Source organism: Chiloscyllium plagiosum, chromosome 48, assembly GCF_004010195.1.
Source record: "Chiloscyllium plagiosum isolate BGI_BamShark_2017 chromosome 48, ASM401019v2, whole genome shotgun sequence".
Taxonomy (NCBI): Eukaryota; Metazoa; Chordata; class Chondrichthyes; order Orectolobiformes; family Hemiscylliidae; genus Chiloscyllium; species Chiloscyllium plagiosum.
The window spans coordinates 47,800-73,599 of record NC_057757.1 but is presented as its reverse complement, the minus strand read 5'-3'; the positions used below and the strand labels follow the sequence as shown (position 1 = coordinate 73,599).

Sequence of the window (25,800 nt, the reverse complement as noted above, 5' to 3'; positions counted from 1 at the left end):
CTGCTGTCAACAACGCTGCTGGCTTCTTATCTGCTGTGGGTCGCCTTGTAAGGGCACTCCCTTCTGAGACAGACAGGTCAGAAGTTCCCAGGCTCAATGCTGGTTTTCTAATGAGATATCCTGCCCCCTGTTCCCCCCCCCTCCCCCCGACCCCCCTCACTGGTTGACACTGACCTTGTTTTGGGTGATCCAGTGCCCAGAATGCTGTGCGTGACTAAGTGTGATCAAGCGGGTGGCCATAGTGAAGTGGGAAGGTAGCAGACCTGGGGCAGATCACAACTCAGGCCAGTGGTACCTTCTCACTCTGTCAATGAAGATGAACAGGCAGGTACAGCAAGCAGGTGGGAACTTTAGTATATGGGTTTTCATTGCACACGGATTTGAGTTCAGAAGTGTGGATGGTTTACTGCAGTCACACATGGTCAGGAGGCTCACGACACCAGGTTATGGTCCAAGAGGTTTATTGGAAATCACAAGCTTTCGGAGGATAGCCCCTTCATCAAATGACTCCATTTGACAAAGGGAATATGCTCCAAAAGCTTTCAAAAGATTTTAAATTAACTTATTGGACATTGTGTGATTTCTGGCTTTGTCCAGTCCAGTAGAACACCGGAACCTCCATTTGTTGTCTTGGTAAGACCACACCTGAACTATTACATCCAGTTTCAGTGTCCCCACCTAAGAAAGGAATTACTTGCCATCGAGAGAGTGCACTGGAGATTTGCTCGACTGATACTGGAGATGGTAGGACTGTCCTTTAAGGAGAGATTGGTTCATCTCAGCCTAGTTGCACCAGAGTTTAGAAGGATGCTGGACAGGGGGTGAGGGGGGGAATCTGTTTGAAACATCTAAAATTCTAATGGGATTGGACAGACTAGATGTAGGGAAGATGTTTTCCATGGCTGGGAAGTCTGGAACTCGGACACAGTCTCATAATACAGGGTGGACCTTTTAGGACTGAGATAAGGAAAAGGTTCTTCATTCAAAGGGTAGTGAGCTGTGAAATTCTCTATCACAGAGGGCTGTGAAGGCCAAGCCATTGAATATATCAGGATAGAGAGAGATATACTTTCAGATTTTAAAGGCATCTTAGGGTATGGGGAGAAAGTGGGAAATGGCATAGAGGTAGAGGATTGGCTATGATCATATTGAATGGTGCAGCAGGCCCGGTGGGCTGAATGTCCTACCACTTGTTTAGTTTCAGTTTCTGTGTATACAGAGACACACACGTATACACAAATACACATGCACAGGTATAGGGACACACGTAAAAGGAGTGCACACAGAAACCAGTACAGGATTCCTGATGAAGGGCTTTTGCCCGAAACGTCGTTTTCGAAGCTCCTTGGATGCTGCCTGAACTGCTGTGCTCTTCCAGCACCAATAATCCAGAATCTGGTTTCCAGCATCTGCAGTCATTGTTTTTACCAGGCATGTGTAGTCACACAAAGGCATGTTGACCACTTGCACAAATTTTCGAAGCTCCTTGGATGCTGCCTGAACTGCTGTGCTCTTCCAGCACCAATAATCCAGAATCTGGTTTCCAGCATCTGCAGTAATTGTTTTTAACCAGGCATGTGTAGTCACACAAAGGCATGTTGACCACTTGCACAAACACACAGAACACATTGTGAACAAGAGTTGACAAATAACAACCAGGTTGAAGTATTCTGCCTGACATTTGCTTTCCTGAGACTTTATCTGTTCAGCACCAGGAAACTGAATCATCCAGTCAGCTCTCTGTCTGTTTGTCCACCTCAATTAACTTCAGCCAGGCAAAAGGATCCTCACTGCTGCATTCAACAGGATCACAGAGTGGGCTTTAACATCACTGTACAACTTTCCCTCAGCCCACACAGGAAACTCCAAATCCTGGCATTCTGCATCTGTATCACGTTACAGGCAGCAGAAACACAGGGACACTTACCTGGTCTGGCATAGATATCCGCTCTCCATTGATCAGTGTCAGCACCTTATTGTCGTCCATGACGGAGTTCATGCTCTCAATCCAGAGTGTATCCACAGGTCCGTCAAACAGGATCCACTTCTCGTCTGGTTTCTCATCTGCAAGCGCAGAAAGGATTTTATTCAAATTGGCAACTGGAGCACCAAGATATGTGACCACAAGTAATTAATCTAAGGCACCCACAACTTGTGGCACAGTGGCTCAATGGTTAGTACTGCTGCCTCACACAGCCAGGGACCCGGGTTCGATTCCACACTGGGGCAACTGTCTGTGTGTAGTTGGCATATTTGCCCTGTGTCTGTGTGGGTTTCATCCCACAGACCAAAGATATGCAGATCAGGGTGGATTGGCCGTGCTAAATTGTCCCATAGTGCCCAGGGATGTGCAGGTTATGGTGGATTGGCCATGGGAAATTGTCCCATAGTGTCCAGGGATGATCAGGTTAGGGTGGATTGGCCATGGGAAATTGTCCCATAGTGTCCAGGGATGTGCAGGTTAGGGTGGATTGGCTATACTAAATTGCCCCATTGAGTCCAGGGTTGTGCACGCTAGGTGGATTAACCATTGAAAATGCAGGATTATAGGGTGGGGTGGTGGGACTGGGTGGGCAGTTCTTTTGGGGGAGGGTCAGTGTGGACTCAGTGGGCAAAATGGCCTGCTTCTACACTGTCACGATTCTATGATTCTGAAGAAGGATGACTGGACTCAAAACATTCACCCTTTTTCTGCCTCTACAGGTGCTGCCAGATGTAATGAGTTTCTCCAGCAATTTCTGGTTTTGTTTTAGATTTCCAGCTTCCACAGTTCTTTGTTTTACTATAAGGCAACTGTGACTTTAACTCTTAGACCTGAACCTTTGATAGCTCATTCCTGGAATTATCACAAACTGAAGTTTAAATGCACTCATCTTCCAAGTTTTCTTTCGGTCTGGGACTATCACTCTTTACTCTAAGGTAATTTCGCTTACAATGTTCTCCTCTTCTAAGGAGCACTGCTTCAGAGATGCATCTCTGTGCAAGGAACCGCAAAACAGCCTAAAACAACATCAAATGGAAACAAAATTCCCTCTGTCTCTTTTTTTGTCTCTCTCTCTCTGTCTCTGTCTCTGTCTCTCTCTCTCTCTCTACTTTGGGTGTTCCTCTTAACTGTGAAAAAATTCAAACAGATATTAAAGCACAAGGTTTACCTGGCTAAAAACAAAATCCTATGTAAACCAGAGCTTATTAGACTGTCAAAGTAGACCTCACAAACCATTTCAAAGGAAATCACCATGGCTACAGAAATCACTACAAGCTAATTATTAACTTCAGACACACAGAAATGTCATGCTACACCCCCCCACTCCATGTTACAAACTCAAAATCCAAAAGCCAAACCTAAAAGAAATGATATTGAAAACTTGCATAAATCAGACCGTCTGTGTTAAAAATGCACTGGTGGAGAAGGCAGTATAAACAGAAGCAACGGGAACTCGCAAAGAGGAACAGTCTTGTAGGCAATGAGGACAAACTGAGTGGGAGAGACAGGCTGACTTGAATTGTGCTTTCAAAGAGCCAGCACAGGCACGATGAACCAAATGGCCTCCTCTAGCTGCACCCTCCCATGAAACCATTCATGCAGCATGCTTGTGGTTATGATCAAATTGATCTGCTTAAAGAAGCTAGTTCAAGGAAATGGTGATCACCAGGAGAAGAGTTAGGTATGTGGAGACTGACAAACAATTGGGTAAAGATTAAGTGCCAGTTGTGTTGATGAATCAAAGCTTCCATGTGCTGGCAACACCTCTGCCTTCACATTACGTATGGAATGTTAAATTAACCAAGGCCTGAACCTCCAAACATCAACCTGAACATCAATAATTAATGGGTGACCCAGCCCATCCTGCCAGCCAAAATTGAACAAACAGGTGAAGGGAAAAATTCATTCATGAATCTCCTCGGCTCAATCTTCATGTAAGCTGCACTGATTTTCCCACTTTGTGTCTGGGGTGTGTAAATGCAAAATTAAGCCATGGGCCAGCAGTAAAAGAGAACACAAGGATAAATAATTAATTGTGTGAGCTCACCCAACCGGATGAAAATTAAATAAAAAATTCACTGTTTCTGAGTTACCAACCATTTCATCAGCAGCTTGGTGTTTTTCTTCAGGTCTGTCTGAAACATATGCATCATTGTGACCATTCAATACTTATCTTCACGCATGGAGCTAATGCATTGGAAAAAACACAAAGTGCTCCCTCAGCAGAGTATCTGAGTGTCCCTGAAATCACTTGGGTAACTGCCAGCCACACTGCAGTAGGTAGCAAACCAAGCCAGAGTGAGAGGTTGATCCAATCCAGTCCCACTCCAGAAACTCAGAACGATACCACTCAGAATGCAGTGGTGAGGGAGTGCCACACTAATGGTGGCTCAGTACTGAGGAAGCACTGCATGGTTGGAGGGTCAGTGCTGAGGGAGTGCTGCACTGTCAGATAGTCAGTACTGAGGGAATGTGCACTGTCAGATAGTCAGTACTGAGGTAATGTGCACTGTCAGATAGTCAGTGCTGAGGGAGCGCACTGTCAGAGAGTCAGTACTGAGGGAATACTGCACTGTCAGAGAGTGAGTACTGAGGGAGCGCATTGTCAGAGAGTCAGTACTGAGGGAATGCTGCACTGTCAGAGAGTCAGTACTGAGGGAGCACACTGTCAGATAGTCAGTGCTGAGGGAGCGCACTGTCAGAGAGTCAGTACTGAGGGAATACTGCACTGTCAGAGAGTGAGTACTGAGGGAGCACACTGTCAGATAGTCAGTACTGAGGGAGCGCATTGTCAGAGAGTCAGTACTGAGGGAATGCTGCACTGTCAGAGAGTCAGTACTGAGGGAATGCTGCACTGTCAGAGAGTCAGTACTGAGGGAGCACACTGTCAGATAGTCAGTACTGAGGGAGCGCACTGTCAGATAGTCAGTGCTGAGGGAGTGCACTGTCAGATAGTCAGTACTGAGGGAGTGCGCACTGTCAGATAGTCAGTGCTGAGGGAGCGCACTGTCAGATAGTCAGTACTGAGGGACTGCTGCACTGTCCAGTCAGTGCTGAGGGAGCGCACTGTCAGACAGTCAGTGCTGAGGGAGCGCACTGTCAGACAGTCAGTGCTGAGGGAGCGCACTGTCAGACAGTCAGTGCTGAGGGAGCGCACTGTCAGACAGTCAGTGCTGAGGGAGCGCACTGTCAGACAGTCAGTGCTGAGGGAGCGCACTGTCAGACAGTCAGTGCTGAGGGAGCGCACTGTCAGACAGTCAGTGCTGAGGGAGCGCACTGTCAGACAGTCAGTGCTGAGGGAGCGCACTGTCAGACAGTCAGTGCTGAGGGAGCGCACTGTCAGACAGTCAGTGCTGAGGGAGCGCACTGTCAGACAGTCAGTGCTGAGGGAGCGCACTGTCAGACAGTCAGTGCTGAGGGAGCGCACTGTCAGACAGTCAGTGCTGAGGGAGCGCACTGTCAGACAGTCAATACTGAGGGAATGCTGCACTGTCAGAGAGTCAGTACTGAGGGAATGCTGCACTGTCAGAGAGTCAGTACTGAGGGAATGCTGCACTGTCAGAGAGTCAGTACTGAGGGAATGCTGCACTGTCAGAGAGTCAGTACTGAGGGAATGCTGCACTGTCAGAGAGTCAGTACTGAGGGAACCAGGTAAAAACAATGACTGCAGATGCTGGAAACCAGATTCTGGATCAGTGGTGCTGGAAGAGCACAGCAATTCAGGCAGCATCCGAAGACAGGCTTTGCCTGTCTTCGAATGCTGCCTGAATTGCTGTGCTCTTCCAGCACCACTGATCCAGAATCTGGTTTCCAGCATCTGCAGTCATTGTTTTTACCTGTCAGAGGATCTGTGCTGAGGGAGTGCTGCACTGTCAGACAGTCAGTGCTGAGGGAGTGCTGCACTGTCAGATAGTCAGTACTGAGGGAGTGTTGCACTGTCAGACAGTCAGTACTGAGGGAGTGCTGCACTGTCACACAGTCAGTGCTGAGGGAGTGCTGCTCTGTCACACAGTCAGTGCTGAGGGAGTGCTGCACTGTCACACAGTCAGTGCTGAGGGAGTGCTGCACTGTCACACAGTCAGTGCTGAGGGAATGCTGCACTGTCAGAGGGTCAGTGCTGAGGGAGTGTTGCACTGTCAGACAGTCAGTACTAAGGGAGCGCTGCACTGTCACACAGTCAGTGCTGAGGGAGTGCTGCACTGTCAGAGCGTCAGTACTGAGGGAGTGCTGCACTGTCAGAGGGTCAGTGCTGAGGGAGTGCTGCACTGTCAGAGGGTCAATGCTGCACTGTTGGGCAGTCTGTGCTGAGGGAGTGCTGCACAGTCAGACAGTCAGTGCTGGGGGAGTGCTGCACTGTCAGAAGGTCAGTGCTGAGGGAGTGCTGCACTGTCAGACAGCCAGTGCAGAGGGAGTGTGCACTGTCAGAGGGTCAGTACTGAGGGAGTGCTGCACTGTCAGAGGACTAGTGCTGGGGGAGTGCTGCACTGTCAGACAGTCAGTGCTGAGGGAGTGCTGCACTGTCAGAGGGTCAGTACTGAGGGAGTACCGCACTGTCAGAGGGTCAATGCTGAGGGAGTGCTGCACTGTTGGGCAGTCTGTGCTGAGTGAGTGCTGCACTGTCAGACAGTCAGTGCTGAGGGAGTGCTGCACTGTCAGAGGATCAGTGCTGGGGTAGTGCTGCACTGTCAGACAGTCAGTGCTGAGGGAGTGCTGCACTGTCACACAGTCAGTGCTGAGGGAGTGCTGCACTATCAGAGGGTCAGTACTGAGGGAGTGCCGCACTGTCAGAGGGTCAATGCTGAGGGAGTGCTGCACTGTCAGACAATCAGTACTGAGGGAGTGCTGCACTGTCAGACAGTGCTGAGGGAGTGCTGCACTGTCACACAGTCAGTGCTGAGGGAGTGCTGCACTGTCAGATAGTCAGTACTGAGGGAGTCCTGCACTGTCAGAGGGTCAGTAATGAGGGAGTGCCGCACTGTCAGAGGGTCAATGCTGAGGGAGTGCTGCACTGTCACACAGTCAGTGCTGAGGGAGCGCACTGTCACACAGTCAGTACTGAGGTCGTGCGCACTGTCAGATAGTCAGTGCTGAGGGAGCGCACTGTCAGATAGTCAGTACTGAGGGACTGCTGCACTGTCAGATAGTCAGTGCTGAGGGAGCGCACTGTCAGATAGTCAGTACTGAGGGAATGCTGCACTGTCAGATAGTCAGTGCTGAGGGAATGCGCACTGTCAGATAGTCAGTGCTGAGGGAGCGCAATGTCAGATCGTCAGTACTGAGGGAATGCTGCACTGTCAGAGGGTCAATGCTGAGGGAGTGCACACTGACAGACAGTTAGTACTGAGGGAGTGCCGCACTGTCAGAGGGTCAATGCTGAGGGACTGCTGCACTGTCGGACAGTCTATGCTGAGGGAGTGTTCCGCTGTCAGACAGTCAGTGCTGAGAGAGTGCGCACTGTCAGAGGGTCAGTACTGAGGGAGTGCTGCACTGTCAGAGGATCAGTACTGAGGGAGTGCTGCACTGTAACACAGTCAGTGCTGAGGGAGTGCTGCACTGTCAGAGGGTCAGTACTGAGGGAGTGCCGCACTGTCAGAGGGTCAATGCTGAGAGAGTGCGCACTGTCAGACAGTCAGTACTGAGGGAGTGCTGCACTGTCAGAGGATCAGTGCTGAGGGAGTGCTGCACTGTCACACAGTCAGTGCTGAGGGAGTGCTGCACTGTCAGAGGGTCAGTACTGAGGGACTGCTGCACTGTCACACAGTCAATGCTGAGCGTGTGCCGCACTGTCAGATGGTGAGTATGGAGGGAGTGCTGCACTGTCAGACAGTCAGTACTGAGGGAGTGCTGCACTGTGACACAGTCAGTGCTGAGGGAGTGCTGCACTGTCAGAGGGTCAGTGCTGAGGGAGTGCTGCACTGTCAGACAGTCAGTGCTGAGGGAGTGCTGCACTGTCAGATAGTCAGTACTGAGGGAGTGCTGCACTGTCAGAGGGTCAGTACTGAGGGAGTGCCGCACTGTCAGACGGTCAATGCTGAGGGAGTACGCACTGTCAGACAGTCAGTACTGAGGGAGTGCTGCACTATCGGAGAGTCAATGCTGAGGGAGTGCTGCACTGTCGGGCAGTCTGTGCTGAGGGAGTGCTACACTGTCAGACAGTCAGTGCTGAGGGAGTGCTGCACTGTCAGACAGTCAGTACTGAGGGAGTGCTGCACTGTCAGAGGATCACTGCTGAGGTAGTGCTGCACTGTCACACAGTCAGTGCTGAGGGACTGCTGCACTGTCAGACAGTCAGTGCTGAGGGAGTGCTGCACTGTCAGATAGTCAGTACTGAGGGAGTGCTGCACTGTCAGAGGGTCAGTACTGAGGGAGTGCCGCACTGTCAGAGGGTCAATGCTGAGGGGGTGCGCACTGTCAGACAGTCAGTACTGAGGGAGTGCTGCACTGTCAGAGGATCAGTGCTGAGGGAGTGCTGCACTGTCACACAGTCAGTGCTGAGGGAGTGCTGCACTGTCAGAGGGTCAGTACTGAGGGAGTGCTGCACTGTCACACAGTCAATGCTGAGCGTGTGCCGCACTGTCAGAGGGTGAGTATGGAGGGAGTGCTGCACTGTCAGAGGGTCAGTACTGAGGGAGTGCCGCACTGTTGGAGGGTCAATGCTGAGGGAGTGCTGCACTGTCGGGCAGTCTGTGCTGAGGGAGTGCTACACTGTCAGACAGTCAGTGCTGAGGGAGTCCTGCACTGTCAGTGTGTCAGTGCTGAGGGAGTGCTGCACTGTCAGACAGCCAGTGCAGAGGGAGTGCGCACTGTCAGAGTGTCAGTACTGAGGGAGTGCTGCACTGTCAGAGGACCAGTGCTGGGGGAGTGCTGCACTGTCACACAGTCAGTGCTGAGGGAGTGCGCACTGTCAGACAGTCAGTACTGAGGGAGTGCTGCACTGTCAGAGGACCAGGGCTGGGGGAGTGCTGCACTGTCACACAGTCAGTGCAGAGGGGGTGCTGCACTGTCAGACAAGCAGTGCTGAGGGAGCGCACTGTCACAAAGTCAGTACTGTGGGAGTGCGCACTGTCAGATAGTCAGTGCTGAGGGAGTGCTGAACTGTCAGATAGTCAGTGCTGAGGGAATGCTGCACTGTCAGAGGCTCACTGCTGAGAGAGTGCTGCACTGTCACACAGCCAGTGCTGAGGTACTGCTGCACTGTCAGACAGTCAGTACTGAGGGAGTGCTGCACTGTCAGAGGATCAGTGCTGAGGGAGTGCTGCACTGTCACACAGTCAGTGCTGAGGGAGTGCCGCACTCTCAGATAGTCAGTACTGAGGGAGTGCTGCAATGTCAGAGGGTCAGTACTGAGGGAGTGCTGCACCGTCAGATCGTCAGTGCTGAGGGAGTGCTGCACTGTTGGACAGTCAGTGCTGAGGGAGTGCTGCACTGTCAGATAGTCAGAACTGAGGGAGTGCTGCACTGTCAGAGGGTCTGTACTGAGGACTGCTGCATTGTCAGATAGTCAGTACTGAGGGAGTGCTGCACTGTCAGAGGGTCAGTACTGAGGGAGTGCTGCACTGTCACACAGTCAGTACTGAGGGAGTGTTGCACTGTTAGAGTGTCAGTACTGAGGGAGTGCCGCACTGTCAGAGGGTCAGTACTGAGGGAGTGCTGCACTGTCAGAGGGTCAGTACTGAGGGAGTGCTGCACTGTCACACAGTCAGTACTGAGAGAGTGTTGCACTGTCAGATAGTCAGTACTGAGGGAGTGCTGCACTGTCAGAGGGTCAGTACTGAGGGAGTGCTGCACTGTCAGAGGACCAGTGCTGGGGAAGTGCTGCACTGTCACACAGTCAGTGCTGAGAGAGTGCTGCACTGTCAGAGGGTCAGTACTGAGGGAGTGCTGCACTGACAGAGGACCAGTGCTGGGGGAGTGCTGTACTGTCAGAGGGTCAGTACTGAGGGAGTGCGCAACGGCAGAGGGTCAGTGCTGGGGAAGTGCTGCACTGTCACACAGTCAGTGCTGAGAAAGTGCTGCACTGTCAGAGGGTCAGTACTGAGGGAGTGCTGCACTGTCAGAGGACCAGTGCTGGGGGATTGCTGTACTGTCAGAGGGTCAGTACTGAGGGAGTGCCGCACTGTCAGAGGGTCAGTGCTGAGGGAGTGCTGCACTGTCACACAGTCAGTGCTGAGGGAGTGCTGCACTGACAGAGGGTCAGTGCTGAGGGAGTGCTGCACTGTCAGATAGTCAATACTGAGGGAGTCCTGCACTGTCAGAGGGTCAGTAATGAGGGAGAGCCGCACTGTCAGAGGGTCAATGCTGAGGGAGTGCTGCAGTGTCGGACAGTCTATGCTGAGGGAGTGCTGCACTGTCAGACAGTCAGTGCTGAGGGTCTGCTGCACTGTCAGACAGTCAGTGCTGAGTGAGTGCTGCACTGTCAGAGGGTCAGTACTGAGGGAGTGCTGCACTGTCAGAGGGTCAGTGCTGAGGGAGTGCTGCACTGTCAGAGGGTCAGTACTGAGGGAGTGCTGCACTGTCAGAGGGTCAGTGCTGAGGGAGTGCTGCACTGTCAGAGGGTCAGTGCTGAGGGAGTGCTGCACTGTCAGAGGGTCAGTACTGAGGCAGTGCTGCAATGTCAGAGGGTCAGTGCTGAGGGAGTACAGCACTGTCAGACAATCAGTGCTGAGGGAGCGCACTGTCAGACAGTCAGTACTGAGGGAGTGCGCACTGTCAGATAGTCAGTGCTGAGGGAGCGCACTGTCAGATAGTCAGCACTGAGGGAATGCTGCACTGTCAGATAGTCAGTGCTGAGGGAATGCGCACTGTCAGATAGTCAGTGCTGAGGGAGCGCACTGTCAGATAGTCAGTGCTGACAGAATGCGCACTGTCAGATAGTCAGTGCTGAGGGAATGCGCACTGTCAGATAGTCAGTACTGAGGGAATGCTGCACTGTCAGAGGGTCAGTGCTGAGGGAGTGCACTGTCAGAGAGTCAGTACTGAGGGAGCGCTGCACTGTCAGATAGTCACTGCTGAGGGAATGCGCACTGTCAGAGGGTCAGTACTGAGGGAGTGCCGCACTGTCAGAGGGTCAATGCTGAGGGAGTGCTGCACTGTCGGACAGTCTGTGCTGAGGGAGTGCTGCACTGTCAGACAATCAGTGCTGAGGGTGTGCTGCTGTCAGAGGGTCAGTACTGAGGGGGTGCTGCACTGTCAGACAGGCTGTGCTGAGAGAGTGCGCACTGTCAGAGGGTCAGTACTGAGGGAGTGCTGCACTGTCAGACAGTCAGTGCTGAGGTACTGCTGCACTGTCACACAGTCAGTGCTGAGGGTGTGCTGCACTATCAGAGGGTCAGTACTGAGGGAGTGCCGCACTGTCAGAGGGTCAATGCTGAGGCAGTGCTGCACTGTCGGACAGCCAGTGCTGAGGGAGTGAGCACTGTCAGAGGGTCAGTACTGAGGGAGTGCTGCACTGTCAAAGGGTCAATGCTGAGGGAGTGCTGCACTGTTGGACAGTCTGTGCTGAGGGAGTGCTGCTCTGTCAGAGGGTCAGTGCTGAGGGAGTGCTGCACTGTCAGAGGGTCAATGCTGAGGGAGTGCTGCACTGTCGGACATTCTGTGCTGAGGGAGTGCTGCATTGTCAGAGGGTCAGTACTGAGGGAGTACCGTACTGTCAGAGGGTCAATGCTGAGGGAGTGCTGCACTGTCGGACAGTCTGTGCTGAGGGAGTGCTGCACTGTCAGAGGGTCAATGCTGACGGAGTGCTGCACTGTCGGACAGTCTGTGCTGAGCAATGCTGACGGAGTGCTGCACTGTCGGACAGTCTGTGCTGAGGGAGTGCTGCACTGTCGGACGGTCTATGCTGAGGGAGTGCTGCACTGTCAGAGTGACAGTATTGATACGGTGCCCCACTGCCAAAGGGTCAATATGGAGCCCCATTCAATATCTTCTCAGCATCTAACCTGTCAAGCCCACTCATTACCTTAAGGGTTAATAAGTTAACCTTCTATTATTCAATTTCAGCCCAATCTGCTCAATATTTCCTCATTAACCAATCCCTTCATCAATCGCGTCAGGCTTGTGAGCATTCTCTGAATTGCTTCCAATGCAAATATATCCTGTTTAAATAAGACCAAAACTGTACACAGTACCCCACGTCCGATTTCACCAAAACTTTGTATAGTTGCAGCAAAACTCCGCATCCCTCTTGCAATGAAGGTCAACAAGCCATGGGTGTTCCTCATCCCTCTCTGTACCTGCTTGTTAACAGTCCAAGGACACCCTAATCCCTCTGTACTGCCGTCTTCTGCAGTCTCTCTTCATTTAATAACATTCTGCTTTTTCCTTCTTCCTGCCAAAGGGGACCACCTTACAATTTACAGCATGGGGATTCTCCCTGGTATCAACATTATCAGCAAGAACTAAAGTTACCCGGCAACGAGGGAATGACTTGTTGTGGAAGCATGCAGTACGACAATAGTGTAGAGAATGTCAATAGCTGTAAAGCTGCTTGGGGATGGCCCGGAGTGACTGAAGGTGCAATAAAAAAGCGAGCCTTTTTTTTTATTATTGGCACTACCCCACCTGGAATCCATTGCATTCTTAAATCATGCTTTCTGACAGTCTTCCTCATCTTGCCTTTTATCAATTTAAGCTTCTGCCTCCATCTGCCTTCTCTGCACACCTTCAGCCGCTGCGTCACATTTGTCCCTCCATGCCTGACATATTTATGTTCACCTATCTCTGTTTTGGCAGGGGGTGGGGGAATGCAGGCAGCATTTGATGTTGCCTACGTACCTCCCTGCTCGTGGTCAGCCCACAGTAGGGGTCAGCCCTGCCGAGTGTGTTCTGGAGGCTTGTGTGGGGTGTCGCAGGAATCTTGAGGCCTGACCTGTGGGCACTCCACTCTGGGGAGACTCTGCCCAGGTCTGAGCAGGAGCATCTGACAGGGTGGGGGTTCACTGATCAAACAGAGTTGGCAGGCCCTTACCACCCTCACTTTCTCAGGGTGATAACTCAGTACAAAGTGCCAGCAACACCGTCATCCTGAGAATAGAGAAAAAGTGATGGTGATACAACCTCAGAATTTCTTTTAAATTAGCAGCATGCTGGTCTGACATTGCTGCATCTATCATTTCTACTTCTACCACTGAGTAAAGGTCTACGCGGCAATTCAGTTCCCAGGCTATTCCATTAATGGGCATCTTAAATCGCATCTGTGACCAACTAGCTCCCATTTTCCATTTCAGGGACTGACAGCATCTCAATTTCTATTGCAATTGCAAGGCGGGTAATCTGCAGAACTTTCATTATGAGATGAGAAATGTTCGCAATTCTTGGCCAGCAACACAACAATGTAGAATTACTCAGTTAAGAGGTGTCCAGCTTGTCGCAATGCCCTGCTTTCAGAAACTGCAAGACGTATGGGACCCTACAGCAAAGCAGCTGAGGACAAACACCATGAATCTCTGTGATCTACAGTCCCTGTAAATTAGATGTCATATCCCCTCTGGGTTTCCATGCTACATACTCATGTCTTCATTCACTTACTCTTAAATCTATGCTCCCTGGAGTTACTTTGATATATAATCCTGCTGTTAAATGTTTAAAACATGGAATGGTGGTTAAATTGAAGAGGAGGGAGCAAACAGCTTCAGAAAACACAAATGGAAAATTAAACCACATAAATACTTTTAGAAAGGATAGCCTGCATTGATATAGCCCCTATCACTATCCCAGCGGGAGATCAGTAAACAGAGTGGTACAGATTTGAGATAATTGTCAAAAGAACAGTAGGGCAGAAGAGTTCATTTTTCATTCAGCTAGATGTTATTATCTGCAAAGGCTCAGCAGATCTAGCAGCTCTAAGGAAGGGTCAATCAGCCTGAAACATTAACAATGATTTCTCTCCACAGATGCTGTCAGATCTACTGAGCTTTTCCAGTAATTTTTGTTTTTGTTTCAGATTTACATTGTGCAATCATTGGCCAACATCCCCACTTCGGACCTTACGTTCAAGGGAACTGTAATAATGATATCATTTGATTTTCTGTATTTTTGATTGTAGACTAAAAAGGGGAAAGGATTGTTTAAAAACCAAAGAACTGTGAAAGGAATTGCTGCATTTCAAAAAACAGTGACTGAAACTCATCCTGTGTGGTGTTTATACTGCAGTTTCTTTCATTCACATCGTGGGGGAAGCTGTTTGTACAGGACATGGCACTGGGAGGATAAGATTTATCTCGCAATAAATAGCTGATTGGCTTGTGCATTGTGACCAGTTGTGGCTGAAGACAACTCTCTGACTGATTCCTGGGCAACTTGTGGGTGTGAATATTAGAGAGCTTCAGAATGCTGGAGTGTGTGTGTGTGTGTGCAATACAAATACCCGAAGCCTGATGACAGAAATTTCTTTTTCATACCCATCTCCATGAGCTGTTACATTTAAACAGTAATTAAGAGGTTTCATAGTAAACCAATCAACTGTGCCTCCTGTGAAGAAATGAAGGAACCCTACAGAAAGGTAATCAAAGGTCAGAAATTCTTGGTAAGCTGAAAGGAACATCTCAGTGAACCCTGTGCACTGGTGCTATGGAAGTATTTTGCAGATTTTTTTTGTTTGTCTGTATCTCTTTGACTGCATGTGTTGGGGTTAAAGTGGTGAGGAGTTAGGTCGAGCCATGTGTTGATAGTTTATAGCTACTTACTTGTGAGCAGCATTTGCTTATTTGTAATAAGTGTTAGTTATTGTTAAGTAGTCAGTATTTTTGTTAACTAGATTCCAACAGACAGCTAAATCAGGGACTTTAACATAGTTTATGTAAACCATTGACTTCTGTGGCAACTCCAGGAGCAGCGGGGCTTAGGAACCAGTATTCTTTCCCCAGTGTGGCATAACAGGAAGGTCATTGATGAAGTCGCTGAAGATGTTTAGGTTTAGGCACTAACCTGCGAAACTGGGGTCTTTGTATGCAGTGGTGGTGTCCCCATATTTCAACCAGGAGGCCTTCTGGTTCAGAAGTGTATAATAACATCTCTGACCAGGGTGATTAGAAAGGATCTACCCTGAGGAATTCCTGCAGAGATGTCCTTGGGCTGAAATGACTGACCATCAAAAATCCTTTGTGTTTGTTTGGAGTCTGAGTATAGAGTTTTCCCCTTGATTCTCATTGTTGTAGCCCATCACAACTGGAGTCAATGTACCTGCACAGGCATTCCTCATGAGGCTGGAGAGCACTCCATCAGTCCATTCATTTGTCGACAGATCGTACTCGCCATACAGCTCACCCAGCGACACTGCTTTTGGGTTCAGAGGGTACTCCTGCCCACAAAGCACAAAATCAGAGAAGGTAGAAGACAATGGCTCAGAACGGGAGGCATTGGAGTCAGAGAGATTCACAAGCACGGAAACAGACCCTTCGGCCCAACTCGTCCATGCCGCCCATATATCCCAATCTAATCTAGTCCCATTTACCAGCACTTGGCCCATATCCCTCCAAACCCTTCCTATTCAAATATCCATCCAAATGCCTCCTAAATGTTGTAATTGTACCAGCCTCCACCACTTCTTCTGGCAGCTCATTCCATACACACACCACCCTCTGCGTGAAAAGGTTGTCCCTGAGGTCTCTTTTATATCTTTCCCCTCTCACCCTAAACCTATGCCCCTCTAGTTCTAGACTCCCCCACCCCAGGGAAAAGACTTTGTCTATTTACCCTATCCATGCCCCTCACGATTTTATAAACCTTTATAAGGCCAACCCTCAGCCTCCGACGCTCCAGGGAAAACAGCCCCAGCCTGTTCAGCCTCTCCCTGTAGCTCAAATCCTCCAACCCTGGCAATATCCTTGTAAATCCTTTCTGAACTTTTTCAAGTTTCACAGCATCTTTCCAATAGGAAGGAGACCAGAATTGCACGCAATATTACTAAGGAAATGTTAAGGTTCAAAACGAAAAAGATCATTTCTCATTGAAAACCAATAAACCTTTCCTTTAGAATCATATAATACAATACCACAGACCATTCGGCCCACTCAGTCTGTGTTGATGTTTATTTCCACACGTACCGTCCAGTCTAATACCATTTTCCTGTACCACTATGCTCCTTTTGTTCTTCCTCATTCTCAATTTTAAAAGTTCTCATCCCCATTTCCAAATCTGTCTGTAGTTTTACCACATCTCTATCTCTCTATCCCTGCAACCCCTACAAGCCTCTGTATCTCTGTCACCTCCTCCAGCCCCTGCACTCCTCTCTATCCCTAAAACTTCTCCAGCTGCTACAACTCTTCCAACCTCTGTAATGCTCTACAACTCTCCCCATATCAATAGGCCTCTGTGGCTGCTGTAAATCTGCCTATGTCTCTAACCTCTAGCATCTCCAACTCGTTGAGGTCTCTGTGATCCTCCAATTCAGCCACTTGAGTACCGTTCAATTTCTATTGTTCCACCGTTGGTGGCCATCCCTTCAGCTGCCTGGTCCTAGAGCTCTGGAACTCCCTCCTAAACCCACTCAGTTCTCTCTCTTCCTTTAAGATGTTCCTCAAAACATCATACTTTGATCAAGTCTTTCGTCACCTGCCTCATATCCTCAGTTCCCTGGGGTCAAATGTTGCTTTGTGACATTTGTGTGAAGCACTTTGGAACGTTTTACTCAACTCAAACTGTAAAATAAACACAAGTTAAGCTGTTTCATATATTCAAAGATTCATACGGTGCTGAAAAGGCCCTTCGGCCCATTGAGTCTGCACTACCAACATAACTACCAATAAAGGTGCACTAATCCCAATTTCCTGTGCTTGTCCATATCCTTGAATGTTATGATATTTGAAGTGCTCATCTGAATATCGTTTAAAGATTGTTCGGTTTCCAGCCTTCACTATCTTCCCAGGCAGTACATTCCAGATTCTCACCACCAACTGAGTGAATGAGCTTTTTCCCAAATCCACCTTAATCTCCTGTCCCTTACCCTAAAACTATGCCTCCTCATGATTGACCCCTCATCAAAGGGGAACAAGTACTCTCTACTCATTCTGTCCATACCCCTCATAATCTTTTATATCTCAATCATGCCCCCTCAGTCTTCTATGCTCTAAAGAAAACCATCCAAGCCTATCCAGTCTCTCCTTTTAGCTCAATTTCTCCATCCCAGGCAATATCCTGGTGAACCTCCTCAAGTGCTCTCACATCCTTCCTGTAGGGAGGGGACCCGAACTGCACACAATACTCCAGCTGGGGCCTGACCAATGCTCTGCACAACTCCAACATTACCTCCTTGCCGTAATACTCTACCACCACTGATGAAAGCAAGTGTCCCAAATACCTTCTAACTATCCTATTCATGTGCTCTGCCAATTTCAGGATGTGTGAATAATTACCCTAAGATCCCTCTGTTCCTCTAAGCTACCCAGTGTCTTGGCATTCATTAAATACCTGTCCCCTCCACCCTCCCATCCCATTCTCCTTCCTGTGACTCCTGAGTCTGATGAGTTGTGTGGAAGAACTGCTCTTGACAACTTTTCTGGGTTTCTTGCCTGTTTACTGACCTTGACAAAATTGTAGTTGGGGTCTCCGCTCTTGTGGAGGGCTGACAGGGCCCCTTGTAACGTCCGCCATACCACGGTCTTGCCACTGCCCGTTTTTCCCACAATCATGACAGAATGGCGGGAGCTCTTGGTCTCATGCAGCTGAATCACTTTGGCCATTGTGAACTCCGTTACCACGTTGCCCATTTCAATTATCTCGGCTTCAATTGCTTCCTTAAGCTGTGACAGAAGGAAAGAGAAAGCAAGACAGGCCAATTGTACCATGGGCTCAGTTTATTCAACATTCACAGTCAGTCCATTCAGTTGGCAGCCAGTGTGGAGTCCAATATTGTCCACTGACGTCCCCTGGGCTTGAGAACAGAGATAATCCATCAGGCTTCACACTCTTAATCATTTTCCAGTGATCCCACCAGACACAGACTGAGGACAGAACTAACTGAAAACAAAAAAGTGCTGAAGATCACAGCCAGTCAGGAGAGAAAGCAAGCTAATATTTTGAGTCTAGATGACTCCTCATCATAACTAAGTTCAGCCACAGTGGTTATTGTTATCGACCATCAAGTAATGTCAGGAATAGCTCCCTCCTGGAGCAGCAATCCAGGGAGAGAAGTGGAAAAGCATTACAGAGCAAAGCCAGCACCCTACTGCCTCTGGCAAAACCAATCTCACAATGAGGGCATTACGCAGGCTGTTCATCCCTGCTGTTTACACATGCAAAAGCAGACAACCTGTTTCAGTGGGCACAATCATCTATTTGTTAGCCTTTAACAATGTGGCAACTTGGGCAAATCCAGCTCATAATATGGGTGTATTTCCTATAATGATTGTGGGAGGATGTTTTAGCGGACAAAATATTTATTTCATGCATGATGAACTCACTGAGAAATTGCATCCACATTCTGCCCACCTTTCCATAATCCAAGACTGGAGTTTCCACTCCTGGGAACAGGTCCTGCACAATAGCAGCAAACAGCGGTAGGTCGATCGAGGTCAGTTTGGCTATATTCATATCCTTCATGGACAGCAGGAGGACCTGGGGAACAACAAAACCACTCACTCACCAAGGTAACACAAGTGAGAAACCCCCGATACAATACGACCTCATCACTGCTACCTGTGCAACTCCTTTCACCATGTAAATGGTTCTGGAAAGAAAGAAGGATTACATCAAAAAGGAAAAGCCATTCAGCCCATCTGTTCTGTGTTGGTGTTTCAGCTCCACACCCCTCTTTACTTACTTTCTCAGTGACCCTTCTATGCTTTACTCCTTCACATGTTTATCCAACTTACCCTGAAGTATGAGTTCCACATTCTCACCCCCATCTGGGGAAAGAAGCTTCTTCTGAACTCCCTACTGGATGTATTCATGGCTACCTTTATTTACAGTGCCGAGCTCTAGCCTCCCCACAAATGGGAACATCTTCTCGATGTATATATACCCCATCAAAACTTGTCATACTTTAAAAGAGTCTCTGTTAAGGGAAGTGCCAACTTTCTCTTGCCTAGAGACCAGGCTCCAGCATGTTATGTCTTTCCTAATGGCTATAACCTCTCAGTTCTGCTAGCAATCTAATCTGCACCTTTTCCATCTCCTCTCTAAACCTGCTCAGATAGGGCCTTCCCTCACCATCCGATTCGGCTTCTCCTACTCTTACCTCCTCATCAGAGAGCTGAGGCTTGTCTCGCCGCTTCTTGCCAGCGTAGCGGAGCAGAGAGGTGAGAGCTCTTAGGCCAAAGTCGTAGTGATCCTGCTTGGACAGCTGCTGCACGGCCAGTGAGTAAAGGGTGTAGACTTTCTTAGCAAGGGCCTGCATGGGAACATGGAGAGTACTGTCAGCATACTGCCAATCAGACTCCACCCAAATTATCTCCCAGCTCTTCTCTACGTTTCTCTGCTTTCCTTTAAGGAGAACATAGCACATGATCTGTCAGCCATGAACAATAAAATGAAAATCTCTACTTCCTCCTGCTGTCATGTGACTTGGGTTTGAGAACAGTCTTCCAGCCAAATCCCAATGGGCACTGACCAACAGGGGAGAAACTATTCCAGAAGCTGGACTTCATCTCTTTGGGAAGGAATGTAACTGCAGTGTGTGGGTTGTGAAAGCAGCTGCAGTGAAGAGTCCAGAATGCAGAGAGACACATACACTATTCTGGAATGGCAGGGCTATGTGCGAAGATCGGAAAGTGTTTCTAGTGAAAGGAAAAAGACAGCAGATCAGTGGGGCTGAAATCAATCTCAAAAGATCAGGCTTGTTAAGCTGAACAGCCTTTTGCTATTTGACTCATAGAGTCATAGAGATGTACTGCATGGAACCAGACCCTTCAGTCCAACCCGTCCATGCCAACCAGATATCCTAAATTAATCTAATCCCATTTGCCAGCACCCAGCCCATATCCCTCCAAACCCGTCCTATTCATATATCCATCCAGATGCCTTTTAAATGCTGTAATTGTACCAGCCTCCACCACTTCCTCTGGCAGCTCATTCCATAGACACATCACCCTCTGAGTGAAAACTTTGTCCCTTAGGTCCCTTTTAAACTTTCTCCCTCTCACCCTAAACATATACCCTCTAGTTTTGGACGCCCCCACCCCTAGGAAAAGATCTTGGCTATTTATTCTATCCATGCCCCTCCCTGTAGCTCAAACTCTCTACCCCTAGCAACATCTTTTTAAGTCTTTTCTGAACCTTCCCAAATTTAACAACATCCTTCCTAGAGCAGGTATACCAGAATTGCACATAATATTGCAAAAGTGGCCTCAATAATGCCCGTACAGCTGCAACACAACCTCCCAACTCCTGTACTCAATGTACTGTCCAATAAAAGCAAGCGTACCATTGTCTAACTGCAACTCCACTGGAGACCTTCATGAAGGTTCACGTGCAGTACGTTGTAAATCAGCAGATCTTATATTTTATAACTAAAGGCCAACATCTTGCAAAAAACCTTTGACTGCAAGGATATTACACAATGCTACTGTGTATATGGATGTCAATGGATAGTTGGGAGTTGGCTGAGAGACGCACCCTTTCCAAGATTGGAGAGCAGGCTGATTAATATTGCCCCCATTTTAATTTGGGGGCATGGATGGACTGGTGTGGAGGAGAGGCTGCCAGGTGGTGTGGGAGCCCAAATATATTGAGGAAATGGATAAACTGTTCAAAGTAACTGAGAATATGTAAAAAAGGGGAGGGCACAGAGCACACCTTACAGTTGTTGAATCCCTCTGCAAACAGGATGATCTCAGCGATTAGTGTTGAGTCAGGAACCACCATGGAGATGGGCCTGAACATTGACTTGAGGTTGTCTGGCAGCTCTGTACGACCAGCATACCCTGCAATAAACAACAGTTGTGTTATCTCCAAGCCTCTGCACTCAGCCGCTCGTTATTAATCTCTTGTGACACTGCCAGAAACAGGAACAGGAGGAGGCCTTTCAGCCACTTGAGCCTGTTCAACCACTTTACCTAGCTCAGCTTCCATGCCCACACGGCTGCCCTTTCTCAGTCGTGTTAACCCACTCTTCTCCCTCTCAACCTGAATGTACAATTAAATCAGACTCTGATCAGTACGACCAAGAGGAGTCTGTACTTTGGGGTCATCAATTAATCCTGAGGACAGGGAAACCCAGTTCAGATCTCACCTATTATCCACACCTGCCCATCTTCAAGTTGGGCAAAGCAGCAGAGACCGGGAAGCAGTTCTGCAGCTTCAATGAAATGAAGCTGGATTTAGCACTGAGCTTCAGAGATCAAGGGAAGTCTCGACGGTGAAGGTGAGGCGTTGTGAGAACCAACCCTAAAACTCCAATCGTCTCACCTGGATTCATGGTGATGAAGATGCCACAGGACCAGACCAGGTTAATCTCACGGCCCTCAAAGACAAAGCGTGTCAGGTTCGCAGAAAGGGCCGACAGAATAGAGAGGATTTGCTGGGCTACCACAGACAACACCTCAATATTGATGCGGTTGAACTCGTCAAAGCAACCCCAGGCTCCAGTCTGCACAGAAACAGCAGGCACATTGATTACTCTTACCAGAAAACAGAAGCGAAAATGGTGTGGTCGACACAACAGAGGACAGTAAGGGGCCTGAAATCATACTCTGGTATAAAAGAAAGATCTTGCATTTAAACATCACTGAATAACCAAAAGGGCCTCACTGCCAACAAAGCACATTCAGAGGGCTGTTACTGTTGTAACATGGATAATGCAGCGGCGCTCCCTCAACACTGACCCTCTTACAGTGTGGCACTTCCTGAACACTGATCCTCCAACAGCGCACACTCCCACAGTGCTGACCCTATAACATTGTGGCACTCCCTCGGTATGACACTCCAACACTGACCCTCTGAGAGTGTGGTGCTCCCTCAGCACTGACTCTCCAACAGCACGGTGCTCCCTCAGCTCTGACCCTCTGACAGTGCAGCACTGCCTCAGCTCTGACCCACCGACAGTGCGGCACTCCCTCAGCAATGACCCTCCAACAGCGCGGCACTCCCTCAGCACTGACCCTCCGACAGTGTGGAAGTCCCTCAGCACTGACCCTCCGACAGTGCAGCACTCCCTCAGCACTGACCCTCTGACAGTGCGGCACTCCCTCAGCACTGACCCTCTGACAGTGCAGCACTCCCTCAGCACTGACCCTCTGACAGTGCCAGCTCCCTTAGCACTGACCCTCTGACAGTGTGGCACTCCCTCAGCACTGACCGTCCGACAGTGTGGCACTCCCTCAGCACTAACCTTCCAACAGTGCAGCAGTCCCTCAGCACTTACCCTCCGACAGTGTGGCACTCCCTCAGCACTGACCCTCCGACACTGATCCTCCAACAGTGACCCTCTGACAGTGCGGTGCTCCCTCAGCACTAACCTTCCGACAGTGTGGCAGTCCTTCAGCACTGACCGTCCGACAGTGTGGCACTCCCTCAGCACTGACCCTCTGACACTGACCCTCCGACAGTGCGGCACTCCCTCAGCACTAACCTTCCGACAGTGCAGCAGTCCCTCAGCACTGACCCTCCGACAGTGCGGTGCTCCCTCAGCACTGACCCTCTGACAGTGCCAGCTCCCTCAGCGCTGACCCTCCGACAGTGCGGCAGTCCCTCAGCACTGACCCTCCGACAGTGTGGCACTCCCTCAGCACTGACTCTCCGACACTGATCCTCCAACAGTGACCCTCTGACAGTGCGGTGCTCCCTCAGCACTAACCTTCCGACAGTGCGGCAGTCCTTCAGCACTGACCCTCTGACAGTGCGGTGCTCCCTCAGCACTAACCTTCCGACAGTGCGGCAGTCCTTCAGCACTGACCCTCTGACAGTGCGGTGCTCCCTCAGCACTAACCTTCCGACAGTGCGGCAGTCCTTCAGCACTGACCCTCCGACAGTGCGGTGCTCCCTCAGCACTGACCCTCTGACAGTGCCCACTCCCTCAGCACTGACCCTCCAACAGTGCGGCAGTCCCTTGCCCCTGACCCTCTAACAGCCTGGCACTCCCTCAGTGCTGTGTGTGTTTCTGAAAGGGATAAAACCCCTTGACATACACGAATAAAGACAATGTTCCATTATATTCTCCAGGTTGTCCTTTCACCTGTGCCAAGCCAGAGTACATTCGGCCCATCGATTTGTAGTCCAAGCCTTCTGAGCAGTTTACCACTATCACATACATGCCCAGGGCCTTTCCCAGGTCTTTCACACTCTCTGTCTTCCCTGTTCCTGCTGGTCCTTTGGGTGACCCACCACGGTGCAGGTGGAGAGCAGTGGTCAGTGTCATGTAGCACCTGAAAAGAAGAAACCATGAGATTCTGAGATGAGGAAGGGAGTGTTCCTGTGTCGACTACCTCTACACTGATGTCCAGCTCTCAGGCATGCTGTCTGTGTGCAGAGTGAAGCAGTGTTGGTGGATTAATCGGACAGAGGAAAGCTAATGATTTATGACCTTCCCTCCATCGAAAGGTCAGAAATGGGGACGTTCGCCAATGATTGTGCAATGTTCAGCACCATTCGCCCCGCTCCCTCAGATGCTGAAGCAGTTCATGTCCAAATGCAGAAAGATCGAGACAATATCCAGGCTTTGGCTGACATGTGGAAAGTAACACTGAAGCCATACAAATGCTTGGCAATGACTATCTTCAGTAAGACATAACCTAACCAGCCTCCTTGACCATCAGTGAATCCCTCACACCCTGGGAATTACCATTGACTAGAAATTGAACTGGACTCACCACATGAACACAATGGCTACAAGAGCAGGTCAGAAACCACGAATCCTGCAATGAGTAACTCCCCAAAGTCTGTCCGCCAGGCACAAGGCAGGAGTGTGATGGAATATTCCCTACTTGCCTGGATAAGTGCAGCTTCAATAACACTCAAGAAACTTGACACCTTCCAAGACAAATTAGCCCCCCTACCCCCGCGTGGCTGGCACCATATCCACAAACATTCAGTCACCCTGCTGCTAAAGCTCAGTAGCAGCAGTGTGTACATTCTACAAGATGCACTGCAGAAACTCCCCAAATTCCTTGGATAGCATCTTCCAAACTGACAACCACTACCACCTAGATGGCCAAGATAGCAGATACGAGGGAATAACCACTTGCATGTTCCCCTCTGTGTCACGTATCATCCTGACTTCATTGTTATTGGGTCAAAATCCAGGAATTCCCTCCCTCATGGTGTTGTGGGTCTACCTATAGCACATGAACTGTGGTGATTCAAGAAGGCAGCTCACCCCCACCTTCTAATGGGCAACAAGGAATAAGCAATAAAAGCTAATCCAGCCTGCAATGCTCATGCCCCGCCGTGAATTTTAAAAAATCTTACTCAGCTATCATTACCATCACATAACAGGACTTGTTTTCTACTGGCTTTGGCACAGACAGCAGGGGAAGGTGCACAGCGAGCAATATGAAGTCTGTATGTACTTGCAGAGGGCACCTACCATGGAAGGCTTGGGTACTGAAACTGTTGCACTGGCCTCCACTGAGGTCCACCTGAAGCAGACAAACTTGCAAAAGCAAGTAACTGCTTTGAAACCTGCTGCAGTTAGGAGAGTAGCATTTCCCCACTGCGGGGTACGGACTATGAGTGTCAGAGAGGGAAGTCTGAAGCTATGCTATTACGTAGTGTGGATATCTCTCACCTTGAGAACTCACAAAACAAAGCGATAGTATATGAATAGGAAGGGTGTGGAGGGATATGGGCCGGGTGCTGGAAGGTGGGACTAGATTGGGTTGGGATATCTGGTCGGCATGGACAGGTTGGACCAAAGGGTCTTTTTCCATACTGTAAATCTCTATGACTCTATGTCTACTCCTGATAACGTTTTTTTCCATAACAAATGCTTTGTTATACAGTAAGTTGAGTCAAACACTGCAAACAACAACAAAAGGCTCAAAGAAGATGATCAGAGAGAAGTGTGTCCTGAATTAACAGTGACCTGTTTTTTCCTGCACATACTGATGGTGCTGCTGCTACACACACTAATTTTCCTGATGATGACTGTGGATGGTATGCCTGGTTCTCTCCTCACAAGTCAAGAACAAGCAGTGACACACCACTCGTCCCAAAACCTTCTGTCTCCTTGAACAGCACCCGATCGCACCCTCAGTGAAAGTGGAGCAGTAAGCCTTACCTATCGGTGAGTGGAGTGATCACCAATCGGCCTGAGTTGCCCAGGTATTCGTACCCATACTGGAAATGGGTGTTGGTTTGGCGGATGATGCAGTCATCTACATCCTGTGGAAAAGAGAAACAATGTACACCATCCAAATCTGTTCTATGCTCATCCGACAAACGACAGGAACAGAAAGTCACTGGCCTGTTCTCTTGCTATCATGAGATTCCCTATAGAAGTTGCACTCAAATAAAAGCAATGTCCTGTTACTGCTGGAGATCCGAAATAAACACAGAACGTGCTAAAGAAACTCAGCAGCTCTGGCAGCATCTGTGAGAAAGAAACAGAGTTAAGGTTTTGAGTCCAAACTAACTCTTCCCAGAATGGAAGGCGTTTGGAAGAATCATCGAATCCCTACAGTGCGGGAATCAGGCCTTTCGGCCCATCGAGTCCACACCAACCCTACAAAGAACATCTTACTCATACCCAACCCAACTACCTTATCCTGATAACCCTGCATTTCCCACGGCCAATCCACGCTAACCTGCACATCCCTGGACACTATGGGGCAATTTCCCACGGCCAATCCACCCTAACCTGCACATCCCTGGACACTATGGGACAATTTCCCATGGCCAATCCACCCTAACCTGCACATCCCTGAGCACTATGGGACAATTTCCCA

At 49.3% G+C, this 25,800-nt stretch overlaps 2 protein-coding genes across 2 annotated transcripts in view; one reads left to right on the top strand and one right to left on the bottom strand.

Moving 5' to 3' along the window:
• LOC122544375 (dynein axonemal heavy chain 2-like) overlaps positions 1 to 1,826 on the top strand; it is a 159,058-nt gene extending 157,232 nt beyond the window's left edge. The window contains exons 31-32 of the mRNA XM_043683618.1: positions 598 to 744; positions 1,710 to 1,826. Coding sequence (XP_043539553.1) covers positions 598 to 744; positions 1,710 to 1,826 — 264 coding nt within the window. The remainder of the gene's footprint in view (positions 1 to 597; positions 745 to 1,709) is intronic.
• A 65-nt stretch (positions 1,827 to 1,891) lies between these two features.
• LOC122544440 (dynein axonemal heavy chain 2-like) overlaps positions 1,892 to 25,800 on the bottom strand; it is a gene marked incomplete at its 5' end in the record, with an annotated part of 71,011 nt that continues 47,102 nt past the window's right edge. The window contains 9 exons of the mRNA XM_043683687.1: positions 1,892 to 2,064; positions 15,164 to 15,281; positions 17,503 to 17,721; positions 18,410 to 18,535; positions 19,158 to 19,310; positions 20,714 to 20,841; positions 21,326 to 21,506; positions 23,091 to 23,280; positions 25,134 to 25,237. Coding sequence (XP_043539622.1) covers positions 1,892 to 2,064; positions 15,164 to 15,281; positions 17,503 to 17,721; positions 18,410 to 18,535; positions 19,158 to 19,310; positions 20,714 to 20,841; positions 21,326 to 21,506; positions 23,091 to 23,280; positions 25,134 to 25,237 — 1,392 coding nt within the window. The remainder of the gene's footprint in view (positions 2,065 to 15,163; positions 15,282 to 17,502; positions 17,722 to 18,409; positions 18,536 to 19,157; positions 19,311 to 20,713; positions 20,842 to 21,325; positions 21,507 to 23,090; positions 23,281 to 25,133; positions 25,238 to 25,800) is intronic.